This window comes from Elephas maximus, chromosome 11 (assembly GCF_024166365.1).
Source record: "Elephas maximus indicus isolate mEleMax1 chromosome 11, mEleMax1 primary haplotype, whole genome shotgun sequence".
Classification (NCBI taxonomy): domain Eukaryota; kingdom Metazoa; phylum Chordata; class Mammalia; order Proboscidea; family Elephantidae; genus Elephas; species Elephas maximus.
The window spans coordinates 65354255-65373977 of record NC_064829.1 but is presented as its reverse complement, the minus strand read 5'-3'; the positions used below and the strand labels follow the sequence as shown (position 1 = coordinate 65373977).

Genomic DNA, 19723 nt, shown 5'->3' with positions numbered 1-19723 from the left:
TGTCAAAAGAACGAAAAAATCTGTCTTGGAAGAAGTACCACCATAGTGCTGCTGGTCGGGGAGAATGTAAGGAAGCAAGGATGGCGAGACTGAGTCTCACATACTTTTGACATGTTGTCAGGAGGGATCAGTCCCTGGAGAAGGACATCATGCTTGATAAAGCAGAGGGTCAGTGGAAAAAAGGAAGACTCTCAACGAAATGGATTGACACAGTGGCTGCAATAAGGGGCTCAAGCATAGCAATAATTGTGAGGATGGTGCAGGACCAGGCAGTGTTTCGTTCTGTTGTGCATAGGGTCGCTATGAGTTGGAATTGACTTGATGGCACCTAACAACAACAACAACAACATATGTCAGCTAGAAACAGCAGTAACTAACAACCTTGAACATTTTTTCATGAGCTTATTGCCATTTGTATATCTACTTTGGAGAAATGTTTATTCAAGTCCTTTGCCCACTCTTTTTTTTTTTTGGCTTTAACAAAGAGAAATTTATTTCTTCTCAATAAAGTAGGCTAAAAGTTCAAATTCAGTGTGGCAGCTCCAGGGGAAGGCTTTCTCATCAATCTAACCCCCGGACTAGGAGCTTCTTCACACAGGGACCCTGGGTCTGAAGGACATGCTTTGCTCCCGGCACTGCTTTCTTGGCAGTATGAGGTCCCCCTCTCTGCTTGCTTCCCTTTCCTTTCATCTCTTGTCAGATAAAAGCTGGTGCAGCCCACACCCCAAGAAACTTCCTTTACGTTGGATCAGGGATATGACCTTAGGTAAGGTGTTACAATCCCACCCTAATCCTCTTTAACATAAAATTACAATCACAAAATGGAGGACAACTACACAATACTGGGAATCATGGCCTAACCAAGTTGACACATGTTTTGGGGGAACACAATTCAATCCATGACACACAGTATGTATTATTTTGGGATATGGCTTCTTTTGCTCAACATCATGAGATTCATCTACCCTTTTGTGTGTCATTACAATTTGTTTATTCTCATTGCTATACAGTATTCCATCGCATGAATATGCCACACTTTATTTATCCATTCCATTGTGATAGGCACTTGAGTAGTTTTCTGTTTGGGGCAAGTTTGAGTACTACAGCAATGAACATTCTATAACAGGTCTGTTGGTGAACTGATACAGGCATTTTTATTGGGTCTGTCCATGGGAATGGAATTGCTGGGTCATCAGGCATGGGTAGGTTCAAACATAGTAGATTCTGTCAGCCAGAGCTCCAAAGTGGTTGTACAATTTACATCCACCCCCACTAGCAGCAAAGGAGAGTTCTGGTTGTTCCACATCCTCATCAACACTTGGTATTGCCAGTCTATTTATCTTAACCATCCTGGTAGGTGTGAAGACATATCACATTTTGACTTTAATGTGATTTCTCCAATGATGAATAAAGATGAGCACTCCAAATGCCTTTTTCTAAAAAGTCAGGTAACAAAGCCATTGTGGAACTACTGGATTTCTTTTTTAAATTTATTTAATGTGTTTTAAGTAAAAGTTTACAATTCAAGTCAGTCTCGCATACAAAAACTTATACACCTTGCTATGTAGCCCTAGCTGCTCTCCCCCTAATGTGACAGCACACCCCTCCTTTGTACCTTGTATTCTCCGTGTCCATTCAACCTGCTTCTGTCCCCCTCTGCCTTCTCATCTTGCCTCCAGGCAGAAGCTGCCCACATAGTCTCAGGTGTCCACTTAAGCCAGGAAGCTTATACCTCACCAGTATTGTTTTCTATCTTATACTCCAGTCCAATCCCTGTCTGAAGAGTTGGCTTTGAGAACGGTTCTAGCCTTGGGCTAACAGAGGGTCTGGGGACCATGACCTCCGGGGTCCTTCTAGTCTCAGTCAGATCATTAAGTCTGGTCTTTTTATGAGAATTTGAGGTTTGCATCCCACTGTTCTCCTGCTGCAACAGGGATTCCTTGCTGTGTTCCCTGTCAGGACAGTCATCGGTGGTAGCCAGGCACCATCTAGTTCTTCTGGTCTCAGGCTGATGGAGTCTCTGGTTTATGTGACACCTTCTGTCTCTTGGGCTCATATTTACTTTGTGTCTTTAGTGTTCTTCATTTTCCTTTGCTCCAGGTGGGTTGAGACCAATTCATGCATATTAGATTGCTGCTTGCTAGCATTTAAGACCCCAGATGCCACTCACCAAAGTGGGATTCCTTTGTTTGCCCACATTTTAATTTGGTTGTTTGTCTTTACGTTAAGTTATAATCTTTTGAAATATCTTAAATGTTACAAATATTAAGTCACTTAGGGTAGATAGTATGTTTGGAAATAGCAAAAGCCAGCATAAGTCAATTCTTTTTTGTAGTCAATTCTGATGGATACAAATTTTAATAAAAACATATTTCTCAGATAATATTCAGCCCAATTATTACTCTTGGACTGTGTTGTTTCCTAATAAATAGTTTCTTATATTTAAAATGTACATGAAGCATACTCACTTCCAATTCTACTGAAAGGTCCCAGAGACATATCTGTCCATCGTGGCATCCTGTTACGATGGTGGCCCCATCATCTGTTAAAAGTACTGTTGAAATACAATGTGTTGGTGCTTTGCGACCCCAAAGAACGATGGGTAGAACTAGACTGTTTCCTGCCATTGTGTTTTCAAACCTGAAAATATTTTAAGAATGTCAGACATTACAATATTTCCTTTGAAAACATGTTACACATTTTTATTATGAAGCCAATTTATACAATTTGAAAATGAGCATATTTAGCCGTTTAAACATTTACTATTCCCAAACAAAAATAACTAACTTACCTTACATATTCCTAGATTCAGGTCCTCAAAAAATAAGGCATGAGTCTTCACTCTACTGAAACCAAAAACCAAACCCATTGCCGCTGGGTGAATTCTGACTCATAGGGATCCTATAGGTCAGAGTAGAATGGTCCCATAGGGTTTCCAAGGAGTGGCTGGTGGCTTCGAACTGTCAACCTTTATGGTTACCAGCTGACCTTTCGGTTAATAGCTGAGCTCTTAACCACTGCACTACCAGGGCTCTGTCCCTACTCTAGGAGTTCAAAATTTAAAAAATTTCCTAATGAAAGGCTAATGACTTCAGTACCTCATATCTATTTAGTACTTCACAGTTTATAAACAGTTTTATATACATACTATTTCATTTTGATTCTTTAAATAGTCTTTTGAGGTTGGTAGGATAGAAACTAAGGCTTAAGTATTAACTGCCCTGGAACACAGAACTAGCAAGTGATAGAGCCCACATGCAAATCCTGATCTTTTTTTGACCCTGCGCTGTCTGCCTCTACAAAAAAGATAGGTCAAATATAAAAACTGCTCTCAGAAAGTTCTGTGCACAAAGACTGTACCATAATTACTAGGTGATAATTACGATGAACTTTCTAAGTGCCAGGAATTCTTCTAAACACCCTACACACACACACACACAAACACACATGCGTGTGTGCGCAAGTGTGCACGCATGCGTGCAATCTCAATTGCATGACAAATCATGAGCTGAGCACCCTCGCCTCGAGTCGATGCCCTAATTTGGACTTCTAGCCTCTAAAACTGTGAGACAAATAAACTTCTGTTCTTTAAAGCTACACATTTGTGGCATTTTTGTTATGACAGCACTAGGAAACTAAGACAAAGAGGAATCGTCTGTTCAATGTATCCTTAATACAGAGAAATACGGGAAAGTAAAAAATATAATCTCAGCCCATTAAAAATCTAAATACCTCAAAACACTTTTTTTCTTTAATACCTTAAAAACCTAATTAAAACGAAAGTGAAACTTCAGAAAAGCCACCAGAAGCACTAGTAAAATAAGATGAAATAAAGGATAATGCCGCTTATGATGACAGAATAGCATAGCACAATCACCTACTTTTAAGAAGACTTAGCTAAGACTCCCACTAAATTGGTCACCAAGTAAACCTAGTTCTAAACAACTGATTAAAACAAACAAACAAAGGCAAATTAGCCAGATCACAGGATTGCAAGTTTGAATTTCTTCAAATTCAAGGATATAACAAGACATACTACACTGGTACCACGAGGGAGTTTTTTTTTTTAATGGGGATGTAGGGGGGCAAGGTAAATCCAGGGCACACAACCTTTCAACCATCAGAGTTCAACTGGTCTACTTATCAGCTAATAATTTACTCTTCATTTTCCAATATTATCACCTGTTTATGCAGGAGACTATATATATTCCAAAAAATGATTTGTATTAAATGGAAATGGAACTACTGACAGAACATTACTCACTGGAGTAAAAAAAAAAACAATTAAAACACATTAGCATGGAAAAGGCCAAAAGTAAAAATGATTCAGCAAACGACTAGAAAAATCTGATAAGGTATTGCCTTGAACAAAAACTATGAAACATTGTTCTGCTCACTCTCCAAAATATTATGTATAATATAGTCAGATTTTGCAATTAAAACATTAAGGGGGATGCTACCTTTCAAATTTTGGAGTAATCATATAAATAGATATGTCTGAGACTATTGTTATTGTGCTTGTACTAAAACTAGATGCTTCTAAAAACAGAAGAATCCTAGGAACATTCGGTTTGAGATCGTACTTCCTGTTTTGCCACTAGTTATGCAGTGTTTGATCATGTCTCACTTGTGAGGCTTAGTTTTTTCATCAAAAGGGTTATTTGTAAAATTAATTCTAAATTGTTTTAAGTAAAAAAAAAAAACACAAAGAGTAGGAATCTTAGAGATGAAAACTGCCATCTCTGTTGGTTATTTAAATTTCAGGTATTTCTCTATTTCACATAATTTCACCTATTTCTCAGCTGTGTACACAAATAATAAAACTGCTTCAGTCAACAATAGCAAAAATAATAATTGAAAGAGCACTGAGCTTACAAGCGGGAGACCTGTATTCGAACTGTGGCTCTTTTATGTTCTTTTTTTTTTTTTTTGAAAAGTTTACCTTTCTAGACCTTAGCTCCCCCATCTGCAAAAGATGGATAATAATACCCTCCTCTCAAAAAGTTGCAATAAATGTTAACAGAGATCTTACATGCAATGTAAACAGTACAATTCCTAGCACATGGTAGATGCTCAGTATAAAAATGGCTTGGGGGCAGTGTCTGACCTCCTCCAACCCACAAGGGGGAAGGAGAACCAAGATCAACAATGCAAGGTTGACTCCCATGAGGCAGGGGCCTGACAGGCCTCCTCTCTCCACCATCTTTACTAATTCTGACACCAACAATCCTCACACAGCACTATTTCTCTGCAACCAAGTGCCGACGAGTGGATTCCGACTCATAGCGACCCTATAGGACAGAGTAGAACTGCCCTGTAGAGTTTCCAAAGAGCACCTGGCGGATTTAAACTGCCGACCCTTGGGTTAGCAGCTATAGCACTTAACCATTATGCCACCAGGGTTTCCATTTCTCTGCTGGGTTTGATAATTCATTGCAACAGCCACACAGAACTCAAAGACCATACTCACCATTATGGGGTTTATTAAAAAATTCAGACTCAGGAACACTCAGGATACCGTTCTTTCATCAGGGCAGCCTCTCCCCAGCTGTGCTCACAGGTGCACCTCTCCCTGGCCCTTGGTCTCTGCTGAAACCCACTCAGCTTTCTCTCTCTGTGGGCCAGGAGGCCCAAACACACTGTCTCCTGCTGCCAGGTCTCTGCTGCTGGGTCTCACCTTCCTTGGTGGAGGGCTCCTCCTCCCTGTTCCGGAATTGGCTCTCCATTAAGGCAAAACTGACCAACTCCTTTAGTATGCCACAACTACCCCACCACACAGTCACCTGGGTGGGAGTTACAAGCCCATAGATAGAAAAAAACCTGAAACCCATTGCTGTCAAGCCGATTCTGACTTACAGCGACACTATAGGACAAAGTAGAACTACCTCATAGAGTTTCCAAGGAGCACCTTGTGGATTTGAACTGCCAACCTTTTGGTTAGCAGAAAGGCCACACACAAAAGTAATTAACCACACCCCACTCAGTAAATACTGTTTTTAAGACACAGTATATTTTGCTACTTCTTCACATTCTTCTTCCCCATGTCCTGGTTTCTTCCAGTACTGTCACTTAAAATTTAATAAGTTTAGCCTTTTCATCAGGTTAATATCTTTCATTGACTATCTGCCACAATATAAACATGCTGCTGTATATGCTTGTCAAACACAATTCTATTATCTGAATATGACAATCCAGTCCTACATGACTTTATTAGAAGTAATACTGCAAACTTCCCATCCCAATACTATAACAGCTTTCAAATTAAATTCTCATCTTGTAATGGATTGTAATGAGTTGTCCAATTAAATAAATAAGTCCCAACCTTGGGATATGACCTTATTTGGAAACAGGGTCCTTGCAGATGTAATCAAGCTAAAATGAGGTCATACTATACCCAGGTGGGCCCTAAATCCAATGACTAGTGTCTTTATAAGGGAAAGAAGATGCAGATTGGGACACAGAGACACAGAGAACACACAGAAAAGAAGGTCATGTAAAGACAGAAGCATGGATTGGAGTGATACATTACTAGCCAAGAAATGCCAAGGATTACCAGCAACCACTAGGAGTTAAAAAGGGGGCAAAAGGAGGTGGGGCCATGGTGACAGAATAGACAGACACTTCCACCGAGCCCTCTTACAACAAAGACCCAAAAAAAAACAAACGAGTATTTTTATGACAAGCTAGGAGCCCTGAACATCAAAGGCAAGGTTAAAAATGAACTTAGGGGCAGGGAAATTTGAGACAGTTCAGAAGCGGAGAGGAGTTACCAGACCTGAATCGCTGGGAACCCTCAGGCACCATTCCTGGGACCAGCTGCAGCGGGTTGGTACTAGCGTTCGGCTGCAGTTTTCTCAGGGAGAAGCAGCCAGCAACGCAGCCTACTCATACCTCCGGAACCAGAGAAGAACAGCGCTCTCGGCAAAAGCTAAGTACTTGCATATATTTTACCATGCCTCTCCTTCTAGCTCCCAAGCCAGTTTCAGTGGCTTATTACCCTGGGCCTGAGACAGCCCCTATTGAGTACCTAGAGCCATCCTCCCGGCCTTGGAGAAGGAATAAATTTGCAATTGCGGGAAAAGATAATTTGTCAGCTCCACTAACCAGGAAGCTCAGGACAGAAGCGGCTCCTGTCCAGGCATAAACCGTCTGTGGACTTTGGGCACCTTTCCCTTCTACATGGACCTGCGTGGGCCTATTTCAGGAGAATAGGCCCTTGTTGGCAAACTCCAACCATTTCAGCTGTGCAGTGAAGATGTGGGTGTTTGACATTTGACATTGCTTTGCCTATTAAACAAGGTCCTCACCTACCCACATCAGGGACCTAAGGACTGGTAGCTCCACTCAGGTCACCCAGCCACCTGCAACAGGGGCCCAAAGATAACTGGTACCTCCCAGTCCTTACAACCAAAAACTCTGGGTGCCCATGGTCCCTCTACAGAACCCACCCACCAGTGCGCTCCAGGGAACAGAGACGTGTTTTCCTCAGAGAACCTTGGGGGTCGGTTCTCAGCCCCCTGCCTTGTTCAGAGCGTGACACCCTGCTGCAATCAGATACCGGTATATATGCCAATCAACCCTGCCCCTCTAAGACTGTAGGACAGAGCCCGCACCACATACTTGATGATCAGCTCCCTGGAAACCTGAGCTGAATTCATACAAGAAAACTGAATGGACTCCTAGACTGATATACCTGATAACAGCTCTAGCCACCTGGGGACAGGGCACCAGAGAGCCAAAGGTGAAAATAATCAAGCTAGCTCACTCAAGCAACTCATAGGGGTATACTAAAACAAAACAAAGCAAGCAGCTATGACACACTAAGCAAGCATAAACTAATACAATAACTTATAGATGCTTTGGAGATAACAGTCAATATTAAGTCACATAAAGAAACAGACCATGATCACCTCAACAGGCTCTCAAAACAAAGAATCCAGGGATCTTCTAGATGAAAGTGCATTACTGGAATTACCAGATGCAGAATACAAAAGTTTAATATAAAGAACCCTTCAAGACATCAGGAAGGAAATGAGGCAATACGCAGAACAAGCCAAGGAACACACAGATAAGGCAACTGAAGAAATTAGAAAGATTATTCAGGAATATAATGAAAAGTTTAATAAGCTGGGAAAATCCATAGACCGACAGCAACCAGAAACTCAGAAGATTAAAAATAAAATTATAGAATTAGACAACTCAATAGAAAGTCAGAGGAGCAGAACTGAGCAAGTAGAAGCTAGAATTTCTGAACTCGAAGATAAATCACTTGGCATTAATATATTTGAAGAAAAATCAGATAAAAGAATTTAAAAAAATGAAGAAACCTTAAGAATCATGTGGGACTCTATCAAGATAAATAACCTACGAGTGATTGGAGTACCAGGACAGGGACGGATAACAGAAAATACAGAGAAAATTGTTGAAGATTTGTTGGCAGAAAACTTCCCTGATATTTTGGAAGACGAGAAAATATCTATCCAAGATGCTCATCGAACTCCACATAAGGTAGATGTTAAAAGAAAGTCACCAAGACATATTATAATAAAACTTGCCAAAACCAAAGCTAAAGAAAGAATTATAAGAGCAGCTAGGGATAAACGAAAAGTCGCCTACAAAGGAGAGCCGATAAGAACAAGCTTGGACTACTCAGCAGAAGCCATGCAGGCAAGAAGGCAACGGGGATGACATATTTAAAAAACTGAAGGAAAAAATTGCCTGCCAAGAATCATATATCCATCAAAACTGTCTCTTAAATATGAAGGTGCAATTAAGATATTTCCAGATAAACACAAGTTGAGGGAATTCATAAAAACCAAACCGAAACTACAAGAAATACTAAAGGGAGTTCTTTAGTTAGAAAATCAATATTAGGTATCAACCCGAGACTAGAACACTGGGAGGAGCAACCAGAAGTCAACCCAGACAGGGAAATTAAAAAAAAAACAAACCAAGATTATATATATATATATAAAAAAGCCCAAAACAGGGTAACAGCAATGTTATTATATAAAAGAAGACATCATTAAAATAATAAAGAGGGTCTAAGAAATGTAATCATACGCTTTCCATATGGAGAGGAAGATACGGCAATACAAAGAAATAAAAGTTAGTTTTAAATTTAGAAAAATGGGGTAAATAATAAGGTAACCGCAAAGGAGACAAACGATCCTACTCATCAAAATAAAATACAAGGGAAAAATACAGACTCAGCAGAAACAAAATCAACAACAACAAATATGAGGAAAGGACAATATATAAAGAAAATCTACTCAGCACAGAATATCAAGTGGGAAAAAGAAACTGTCGACAAACAAAAAAAGACATCAAAATGATAGCACTAAAAATTACCCTGAATGTAAATGGACTAAATGCACCAATAAAGAGACAGAGAGTGGCAGAATGGATTAAAAAACAAGATCCGTCTATATGCTGCCTACAAGAGACACACCTTAGACTTAGAGACACAAACAAAGTAAAACTCAAAGGATGGAAAAAAACATATCAAGCAAACAACAATCAAAAGAGAGCAGGAGTGGCAATATTAATTTCTGACAAAATAGACTTTAAAGTTAAATCCATCAGAAAGGATAAGGAAGGACACTAGATAATGATTAAAGGGACAATACACCAAGAAGATATAACCATATTAAATATTTATGCACCCAGTGACAGGGCTGCAAGATACATAAAACAAACTCTAACAGCACTGAAAAGTGAGATAGCTCCACAATAATAGTAGAAGACTACAGCACACCACTTTCGGTGAAGGACAGGACATCCAGAAAGTAGCTCAATAAAGACATGGAAGATCTAAATGCCACAATCAACCAACTTGACCTTGTAGACATATACAGAACACTCCACCCAACAGCAGCCAAGTATACTTTCTTTTCTAGTGTACATGGAACATTCTCTAGAATAGACCACATATTAAGTCATAAAGCAAGCCTTAGCAGAATCCAAAACATGGAAATATTACAAAGCATCTTCTCTGACCATAAGGCCATAAAAGTAGAAGTCAATAACAGAAAAAGCAGGGAAAAGAAATCAAACACTTCAAAACTGAACAATACCCTGCTCAAAAAGACTGGATTATAGAAGACATTAAGGATGGAATTAAGAAATTCATAGAATCCAATAAGAATGAAAACACGTCCTATCAAACCTTTGGTACACAGCAAAAGCAGGGCTCAGTGGTCAGTTCATATCAATAAATGCACATATACAAAAAGAAGAAAGGATGGAAATAAAAGAATTATCCCTACAACTTGAACAAATAGAAAGAGAGCAACAAAAAAAAATCCTCAAGCACCAGAAGAAAATAAATCATAAAAATTAGAGCAAAATGAAATGAAATAGAAAACAGAAAAACAATTGAAAAAATTAACAAGACCAAAAGCTGGTTCTTTGAAAAAACTAAAAAATTGATTAAAAAATGGCCAAACTGACAAAAGAAAGACAGGAGAGGAAGAAAATAACCCAAATAAGAAATGAGATGGGCAATATTACAACAGACTCAACTGAAATTAAAAGAATCATATCAGATTACTGTGAAAAATTATACTCAAACAAATTTGAAAACCTAGAAGAAATGGATGAATTCCTAGAAACACACTACTTACCTAAACTAACACAAATAGAGGTAGAACAACTAAATAAACCCATAACAAAAGAAGAGATTGAAAAGGTAAAAAAAAAAAATCCCAACAAAAAAAAGCCCTGGCCTGGAGGGCTTCACTGCAGAGTTCTACGAAACTTTGAGAGAAAACGTTAACACCAACACTACTAAAGTTATTTCAGAGCATACAAAAGGATGGAATACTCCCAAACTCATTCTATGAAGCCAGCATATCCCTGATACCAAAACCAGGTAAAAAGACACCACAAAAAAAGAAAAGTACAGACATATATTCCTCATGAACGTAGACGCAAAAATCCTCAACAAAATTCTAGCCAATAGAATTCAACAACATATCAAAAAAATAACTCACCATTACCCAGTGGGATTCATACCAGGTATGCAGGGATGGTTCAACATGAGAAAAACAATTAATGTAATCCATCATATAAATAAAGCAAAAGAATCACATGATTTTATCAATTGATGCAGAAAAGGCATTTGACAAAGTTCGTTCAACACTCATTCATGATAAAAATTCTCAGCAAAATAGGGATAGAAGGAAAATTCCTCAACATAATAAACGGCATTTATACAAAGGTAATAGCCAACATCATCCTAAATACAGAGAGTCTGACAGCATTCCCCTTGAGATAGGGAAGCAGACAAGGATGCGCATTATCACCACTTTTATTCAACATTGTGCTGGAGGTCCTAGCCAGAGCAATTAGGCTAGATAAAGAAATAAAGGGCATCCACATTGGCAAGGAAGAAGTAAAAGTATCTCTATTTGCAGATGACATGATCTTATACACAGAAAACCCTAAAGAATCCTCAAAAAAAAAAACTACTGAAACTAATAGAAGAATTCAGCAGAGTATCAGTATATAAGATATACATACAAAAATCAGTTGGATTCCTCCATACCAACAAAAAGAACATCAAAGAGGAAACCACCAGATCAATACCACTTACAGTAGCCCCCAAGAAGGTAAAATATTTGGGAATAAATCTTACCAGAGATGTGAAAGACTTATACAAAGAAAACTACAAAACACTTCTGCAAGAAACCAAAAGACACCTATGTAAGTGTTAAAACAGGTCTTACTCATGGATAGGAAGACTTAGCATTGTAAAAATGTCTGTTCTGACAAAAGTGATCTATAGAATTAAGGCAATTCCAATCCAAATTCCAATGACATTTTTTAATGAGATGGAGAAACAAATCACCAACTGCATATGAAAGGGAAGGAGGCCCCGGATAAGTAAATGATTACTGAAATAGAAGAACGAAGTGGGAGGCCTCACTCTACCTGATTTTAGAACCTGTTATACCGCCACAGTAGTCAAAACAGCCTGCTACTGGTAAAACAACAGATACATAGACCAGTGGAACAGAATTGAGAATCCAGACATAAATCCATCTACATAGGAGCAGTTGATATTTGACAAAGGCCCCAAAGCAGTTAAATGGGGAAAAGACACTCTTTTTAACAAATGGTGCTCGCATAACTGGATATCCACCAGCAAAAAAATGAAACAAGACCCATACCTCACACTATGCACAAAAATGAACTCAAAATGGATCAAAGACCTAAACATAAAATCTAAAATGATAAAGATCATAGAGGAAAAACCATGGAGAATGTTAGGGGTCCTAATACATGGCATAAACAGTATACAAAACATTACTAATAATGCAGAAGAAAAAGTAGATAACTGGGAGCTCCTAAAAATCGAACACCTATGCTCATCCAAAGACTTCACCAAAACAGTAAAAAGATTACCTAGAGACCAGGAAAAAGTTTTTAGCTATGACATTTCCGATCAGCACTTGATCTCTAAAATCTACATGATACTGCAAAAACTCAACTACAAAAAGACAACCCAATTAAAAAATGGACAAAGGATAGGAAAGGTACTTCACTAAAGAAGACATTCAGGTAGCTAACAGGTACATGAGGAAATGCTCATGATCATTAGCCATTACAGAAAAGTAAATCAAAACTACAATGAGATTCCATCTCACTCCAACAAGGCTGGCATTAATCCAAAAAAACACAAAATAATAAATGTTGGAGAGGCTGTGGAGAGACTAGAACACTTATACACTACTGGTGGGAATGTCAAATGGTACAACCACTTTGGAAATCGATTTGGCACTTCCTTAAAAAGCTAGAAATAGAACTACCATACAACCTGGCAATCCCACTCCTTGGAATATATCCTAGAGAAATAAGAGCCTTTACACTAACAGATATATGCACACCCATGTTTATTGCAGCACTGTTTACAATAGCAAAAAGATGGAAGCAACCAAGGTGCCCATCAACAGATGAATGGATAAATAAATTATGGTGTATTCACACAATGGGATACTACGCATCGATAAAGAACAGTGATGAATCTGTGAAACATTTCATAACATGGAGGAATCTGGAAGGCATTATACTAAGTGAAATTAGTCAGTTGCATAAGGACATATATTGTATAAGACCACTATTATAAGAACTTGAGAAATAGTTTAAACAGAGAAGAAAATATTCTTTGATGGTTATGAAAGGGGTGAGGGAGGGTGGGAGAGTGGTATTCACTAAATAGATAGTAGATAAGAACTACTTTCAGTGATAGGAAAGACAACACACAATACAGTCGAGGCCAGCATAACTGGACTAAACCGAAAGCAAAGAAGTTTCCTGAATAAACCGAATGCTTCAAAGCCCAGCATAGCAGGGGCAGGGGTTTGGGGACCATGGTTCAAGGGGACATCTATGTAAACTGGCGTAATAAAATCTATTAAGAAAACATTCTGCAGCCCACTTTGGAGAGTGGTGTCTGGGGTCTTAAACGCTAGCCAGCAGCCATCTAAGATGCATCAATGGATCTCAACCTATCTGGACCAAAGGAGAATGAAGAACACCAAGGATACAAGGTAATTATGAGCCATAGAGACAGAAAGGGCCACATAAACCAGAGACTACATCATCCTGAGACCAGAAGAACTAGATGGTGCCGAGCTACAACTGATGACTGCCCTGACAGGGAACACAACAGAGAACCCCTGAGGGAGCAGGAGAGCAGTGGGATGCAGACCCCAAATTCTCATAAAAAGACCAGACTTGATGGTCTGACTGAGACTAGAAGGACCCTGGCGGTCATGGTCCCTAGGCCTTCTATTGGCCAGGACAGGAACCATTCCCAAAGCCAACTCTTCGGACAGGGATTGGACTAGACAGTGGGATGGAGAGGGATGTTGGTGAGGAGTGAGCTTCTTGGATCAGGTGGACACTTGAGACTATGTTGGCATCTCCTGTCTGGAGGGGAGATGAGAGGGTAGAGGGGGTTAGAAGGTGGCGGAATGGACAGGAAAAGAGAGAGTAGAGGGAGGGAGCCTACTGTCTTATTAGGGGGAGAGCAGTTGAGAGTATGTAGCAAGGTGTATATATGTTTTTGTGTGAGAGAATGACTTGATTTGTAAATTCTCACTTAAAGCACAATAAAAAAATAAAAAAAAAGAGGGGCAAGGAAGAATTCTTTCCTAGAACCTTCAGAGGGAGCACAGCCCTGCCAACACTTTGATTTCAGGCTTCCAGCCACCAGAACGGTCAGAGAATAAAGTCTTATTGTTTTAAGACCTCAGGTTTGTGGTAATCTGTTACAGTAGCTGTAGGAAACAAATACAGATGTCAAAGTAACAATAATTAGTGCACATTTTAAAGCAGCATTTCTGTTTTGTTCCTACGCCATAGTACAAACCAAACCCACTGTCGTCCAGTCAATCCTAACTTATAGTGACACTATAGGACAGAGTAGAACTGCCCTATAGGGTTTTCAAGGCTGTAAATATTTACAGAAGCAGACTGCCACATCTTTCTCCCACAGAGCAGCTGATGGGTTTGAACCACCCACCTTTTGGTTAGCAGTCAAGTGCTTTAACCACTGTGCAGCCAGGGCTCCTATACCATGTTAGGTACAGGGTATTATAAGGGTGAATAAAATAGACACAATTCAACTATCCAGCGCAGCTTACGTATACGCAAACAATTACCAGAGAATGTGATATAGAAGTTCTAAGACCTAAGGAATCAGAAAACTTAGATCACCTAACCTAGACTTCAAAGGATTCAGGAAGTTTTCTTGAAGAAAATGACGAGTGAGATTGAGTAGAAATTAACCAAAGACAAGGCCCAGGTAACCATATGTTCAAAGCCCCAGAGGTAAGGGATCTCAGTTCTTTCTGGACAGTAGGGCTGGCATGCACAGTACAAAGGCAGAACGATGAGACAAGAACCAACAGGTCAACAGGCACCAATCATAAAGGGCTTGGTAAGCCATTTTAAAGAGTTTGCAGTTTAATCCACCAGCAATGGGAAGTGTTTTAAATCTGAATTTGCTTTTCAGAAAGATCACTTTTAGCTGCAATACATTGGAGAGGGATAAAACTCTGGACTTGAAGACCACTGAGGCCATTTCATTACTACAGGTGAAAGATAATGATGCTTAAATATATTGAAATCTCTCATTACCTATTTCTGGGCCTCTTTGTCTAGTGGCTGTCTCTCCCACCACTCTTTAAAGCTTCCTAAAAACAGGAACCATATCTATGTATTCACAGCCATATGATGCTTAGCAGTGTTTGCCACGTAAGATGGCTTTAATAAAAACGAATGAAGGTAGTAATAGTGAGAATGGCAATAATAAAATGGATATGAGAGCTATTTTAGAAGTACAACAGACAGAAATTGATGTTCAACACACCAACATGCAAGATGGATTTACACACAAGTTTTACACAAAGGTACTCCGAAGATAAAGGAGAAGAAAAAGTGTTCTGAAATACTAAAAGCTCTCCACATAAAGAACGCCCCTATTATTATGATACTGATGCCCAATTATCAATAAATTCAGATTCCCAAATGTGAGAAAAATTACTCCATACTTAACTAGAATTTACTAACTACAGGTTTTGGGAAGGGAAACGATATCTCGAAGTTTCATGTTGGCACTGAGCTGGATCAAACTGTAAAAAGATTTAATGGTTCAATAAGGAGATGTCTAAACAAAGAAGCAATATGCTAAAAGTGTTTGAAACAGCATGAAAGTTGGATTAAGACAGAGAAAAAATTGCAGAAAGGGAAACCAAATATGATGCTACTCCAGCTAGCCTGGGCATACAGTGATAAGAGGCTTAGCTAAAGGGATGAGAATTTTGAAAGAAAAAGAAAAACATGAAACATTATAGAGGAAGCACAAGAAATCATGGGGTTTGATGAAATGTATAAGGCCAGAGACAAGAAAAAGACACAAATGACTATTACTTTCCAAACTGAATGATTAGGAAAGAGGGAAGAGACGAGGGTAGGGGGAGGGAGGAAGGAAATACAAACGTGAGAGTGTAAATGAAGTAAAGAGTTATAATCTGTTTTCAAAGAAAATATAACAACTCAGAAAAAAATTATAAAATGGCACCAGAGAACACAACATGAAATATTCCATGTGAACGGCAAAAATGCAATTACCCATTGCCTAAATTTGTAAACAAAATTATATGCAAACATTTATGAAATATGGGTCTGCCTACTGCTGTTTTGTTTTTGTTTTTCATATTTCAGCAGTTGAAAAAGAAAGGTTTTCAAAATTGGCAAAAAATAATCTGGTTTCCTAATCTAGACATGGAGAGAAGTATAGCTCATTACCATCTTAGGGATTTACATTTGGTGGATATTTAGGTCCCATTAGTAGCTCACTCAAGATTACACAGCGAACTGATCGCAGAGCTCCTGATTCCTAATGAAATACTCTTCTCTAATCTATATTGCCTTCATTTACCACAAAATTCCATTTCCCAGAAAACTTCACTCTCCAGGCTTTCTGGTTAATCAAGATTTTACTAAGACATTAAAAGATAAGTTAACTATAGTATTCACAGGTAAAATGATACGATGTCTGTGATCTGTGACACGTTGGGGAAGGAGGAGAGGAACAGGGGTGAGAGGTGCTGGAAGGGATATGGATGAAAGAGGATGGTAAGTGTAGCGGACTCTGTGATGGACCCAGCTCCTCCTTCAGGGATGAAGAACTGATTTATCACCCCTTCCCCTGTCAGCACCCATTAAGGATTGTCTCAGCCAAAAAGGGGCCACCAGAGTCTTGTTCCCCTCCCAAGAGACAGCCCATATCCAATGGCTAATCTATGTGGGAATACAAAGGCCCGGTCTCCTATACCAATTCAGGATAGCTCTGAATGGTCATTCCATCTTCAGAACACCCCATGGGGTCAACCGAGATTCCACCGAGACTCATTACAGCCCAACGTCTCCCTCTGGCTAGACCCTCTTCTTTTCCTCCCTTTCTCTGAGTTCTGATCCCAGGAACAGTCCCTAACAACCCCCCTGCACACCACACTCCTTCCCAGAGTCTGCTCCTCAGCAAACTCAAACTGTAAACATAAGTATTGAAGCTCTTATTAGTACAAGAGTGCTCATCACCCTACTCTTTCTACCTTTATATATAATTTGAAAACTTCTATCATTCTTAAAGAGGACATGGAGAGAACTTTAATGTCCATCAATCAGATCTAGCCTAACAACAGAAGGCTGCAGCATGAGATATGAAACAGTCTCCAAAATATACAAATCCTTGCTGCTGTTGAGTCAATTTGAACTCATAGAGACCCTATACGACTGAACAGAACTGCCCCATAGGGTTTCCAAGGCTATAATTTTTACGGAAGCAGACTGTCACATCTTTCTCCCACGGAGCAGCTGGTGGGTTGGAACTGTCGGCCTTTCTGTTAGCATCTGAGCACTTAACCACTGTGCCACCAGGGCTCCTTCCCGAAGATACAGTGAGAGAAAAAGGTGCAGTACAGTAAAAAGTACACTTCCATTGCAATTCTAAAAGGGTGATATATATGTATACATACACATATATATGCATACATACATACTTAGAATAATTCTGGAATGATACCCAAAACAAAACAAAACAGTAACGATTATCTCTGCAGAGGTAGAATAGAAGTAAGAGACTGGATTGATTATTAGTTCTCAAAATAAATCCTTTTGTTTTATGGTTATTTACCCCACCTTTGAGTTTTCCATTAAAATACAGTTTATAAGTAAAGGAATGAATAAAATGGCCATGACTTATGTTTTATTTTAAAGTTGTATATATGTACACAAACAAGATTTTAAAAATATGCTTAACCAGAATTTCTCTTGAGCATATTAAAAAAAAACCCACTGCGATCGAGTCAATTCCGACTCATAGCAACCTATAGTAGTCTTTTCAAATGGTAGCTCCTCTCTGCTGAGTTTCCCTGAGCACCCTGTACCAAACCCCATGATTCATTACTCCACAACCATGTTTTCACTACACCTTCTATACTCCTGATTTACTGCACTCATCACATTGTCAGTAGTTATTTGTTTACAAATTCTTCCACTCCACTAAAGTCTGTGTTCCTCAAAGGTAAAACCAGGTCATCTACATGAGCCTGCCACCTTTGTTATTTAATCATTATCAAGCAAACTGCACTCCACAAAGACTTGGGGTGGCAAACCAGCACCTAGGATGGTTGACTTTTACTAGTAGTCAATATGTATTCATTAAGTGAATAAACAGAGAGTAACAGTGACTAGCATTTATTAAGCTCTCACTGTGTGTCAAGCAGCGAACTAGGGTTTTACACGAAATTCTAATGTAATCATTCCTGAGGAAAAAAATCTCTTTTTTGCTAAACCTAACTCATTCTCTCCTCCTTCAAGCATCTTACTCCCTTACTCCCCCATGCATCTGTCAGTTTTATTGACCATGGAAAGACATTCCACTGTGTGGATCATAAGGATCATAACACTGCAAAGAGTGGGAATTCCAGAACACTTAATTGTGCTCATGAGGAACCTACACATAGATCAAGAGGCAGTCATTCGGACAGGGGGATTTTGCATTGTTTAAAGTCACGAAAGTTGTGAGTCAGGGTTGTATTCTTTCACCATATTTGTTCAATCTGTATGCTGAGCAAATTATGGTGCAGGCGAAGAATATTGAATATACCATGGACTGCCAAAAGAACAAACAAATCTGTCTCGGAAGAGGCACAGCCAGAATGCTCCTTAGAAGCCATGATGGCTAGACTACATCTCACATACTTTGGACATGTTATCAGGAGGGATCAATTCCTGGAGAAGGACATCATGCTTGGCAAAGTAGAGGGTCAGAAAAAAACAGGAAGACCCTCATCGAGATGGTCTGACACAGTGGCTGCAACAATGGGTTCAAACATAACGATTGTGAGAATGGCGCAGGACTGGGTAGTGTTTCGTTCTGTTACACACAGGGTTGCTATGATTCGGAACCGACTTCATGACACCTAGCAACATCAACTCCCTTAATCATTCTCTCACTGTCTACCATTTCAATCTTTCTATTTAATTAGCTGCTGTCCTTCAAACATGTTCACATTTCATTTTTGTCCAAAACACCTTTACTTGTTAGTGGCATCTACTTATAAATGTAATAATGTCTCTTTCTCAGTCTAATTACAATCAACTTTTGAAACCTGTGGTCTTTGACTCAGTGCTTTCATTTCTTTGCTACCAAACCAAACACAAAACTCACTGCTGTCAAGTCAAATTCTGACTGATAGAGACCCTACAGGACAGAGAAGAACTGCCCCATAAGGTTTCCAAGGCTGTAAATCCTTATAGAAGCGGACTGCCACATCTTTCTCCCGTGGAGTGGCTGGTGGATTCGAACCACCAAACATTTGGTTAGCAGCTGAGCTTTTTAACCACTGTGCCTCCAGGGTTCAATCCTTGCTACAAAGGATCTCATATAATCTACTTTCTACTCTCAGACAGAAGTAATCTAAGAACACTCATATCAACCTCTACATGAGAAGGTCAAACATCTTAATAAAATGATACTCCAGGGCAGACCTCTCCAATATTGCAGAGAGAAGCAATGCCTTAGAAGAGAGGTGAGAAAGGAGAGGATGCTTTGACATTCATGAACAGCTGTTATCTGCTGCTGTGTTGTTGTCGTGTGCCATGAATCGATTCTGACGCATAGAAACTCTACAGGACAGATTACAAGTGC

At 39.3% G+C, this 19723-nt stretch overlaps 1 protein-coding gene across 4 annotated transcripts in view; it reads right to left on the bottom strand.

Moving 5' to 3' along the window:
- The window catches only part of WDR7 (WD repeat domain 7), a 412772-nt gene that overhangs the window by 377973 nt on the left and 15076 nt on the right, over positions 1–19723 (bottom strand). For 3 of the 4 annotated variants that reach the window (XM_049901825.1, XM_049901822.1, XM_049901824.1), the window contains exon 2: positions 2469–2640. The exons of the other annotated variant lie outside the window; for it this stretch is intronic. In XM_049901825.1, coding sequence (XP_049757782.1) covers positions 2469–2627 — 159 coding nt within the window. In that variant the 5' untranslated portion in view covers positions 2628–2640. The remainder of the gene's footprint in view (positions 1–2468; positions 2641–19723) is intronic. 4 annotated transcript variants of the gene reach the window in all.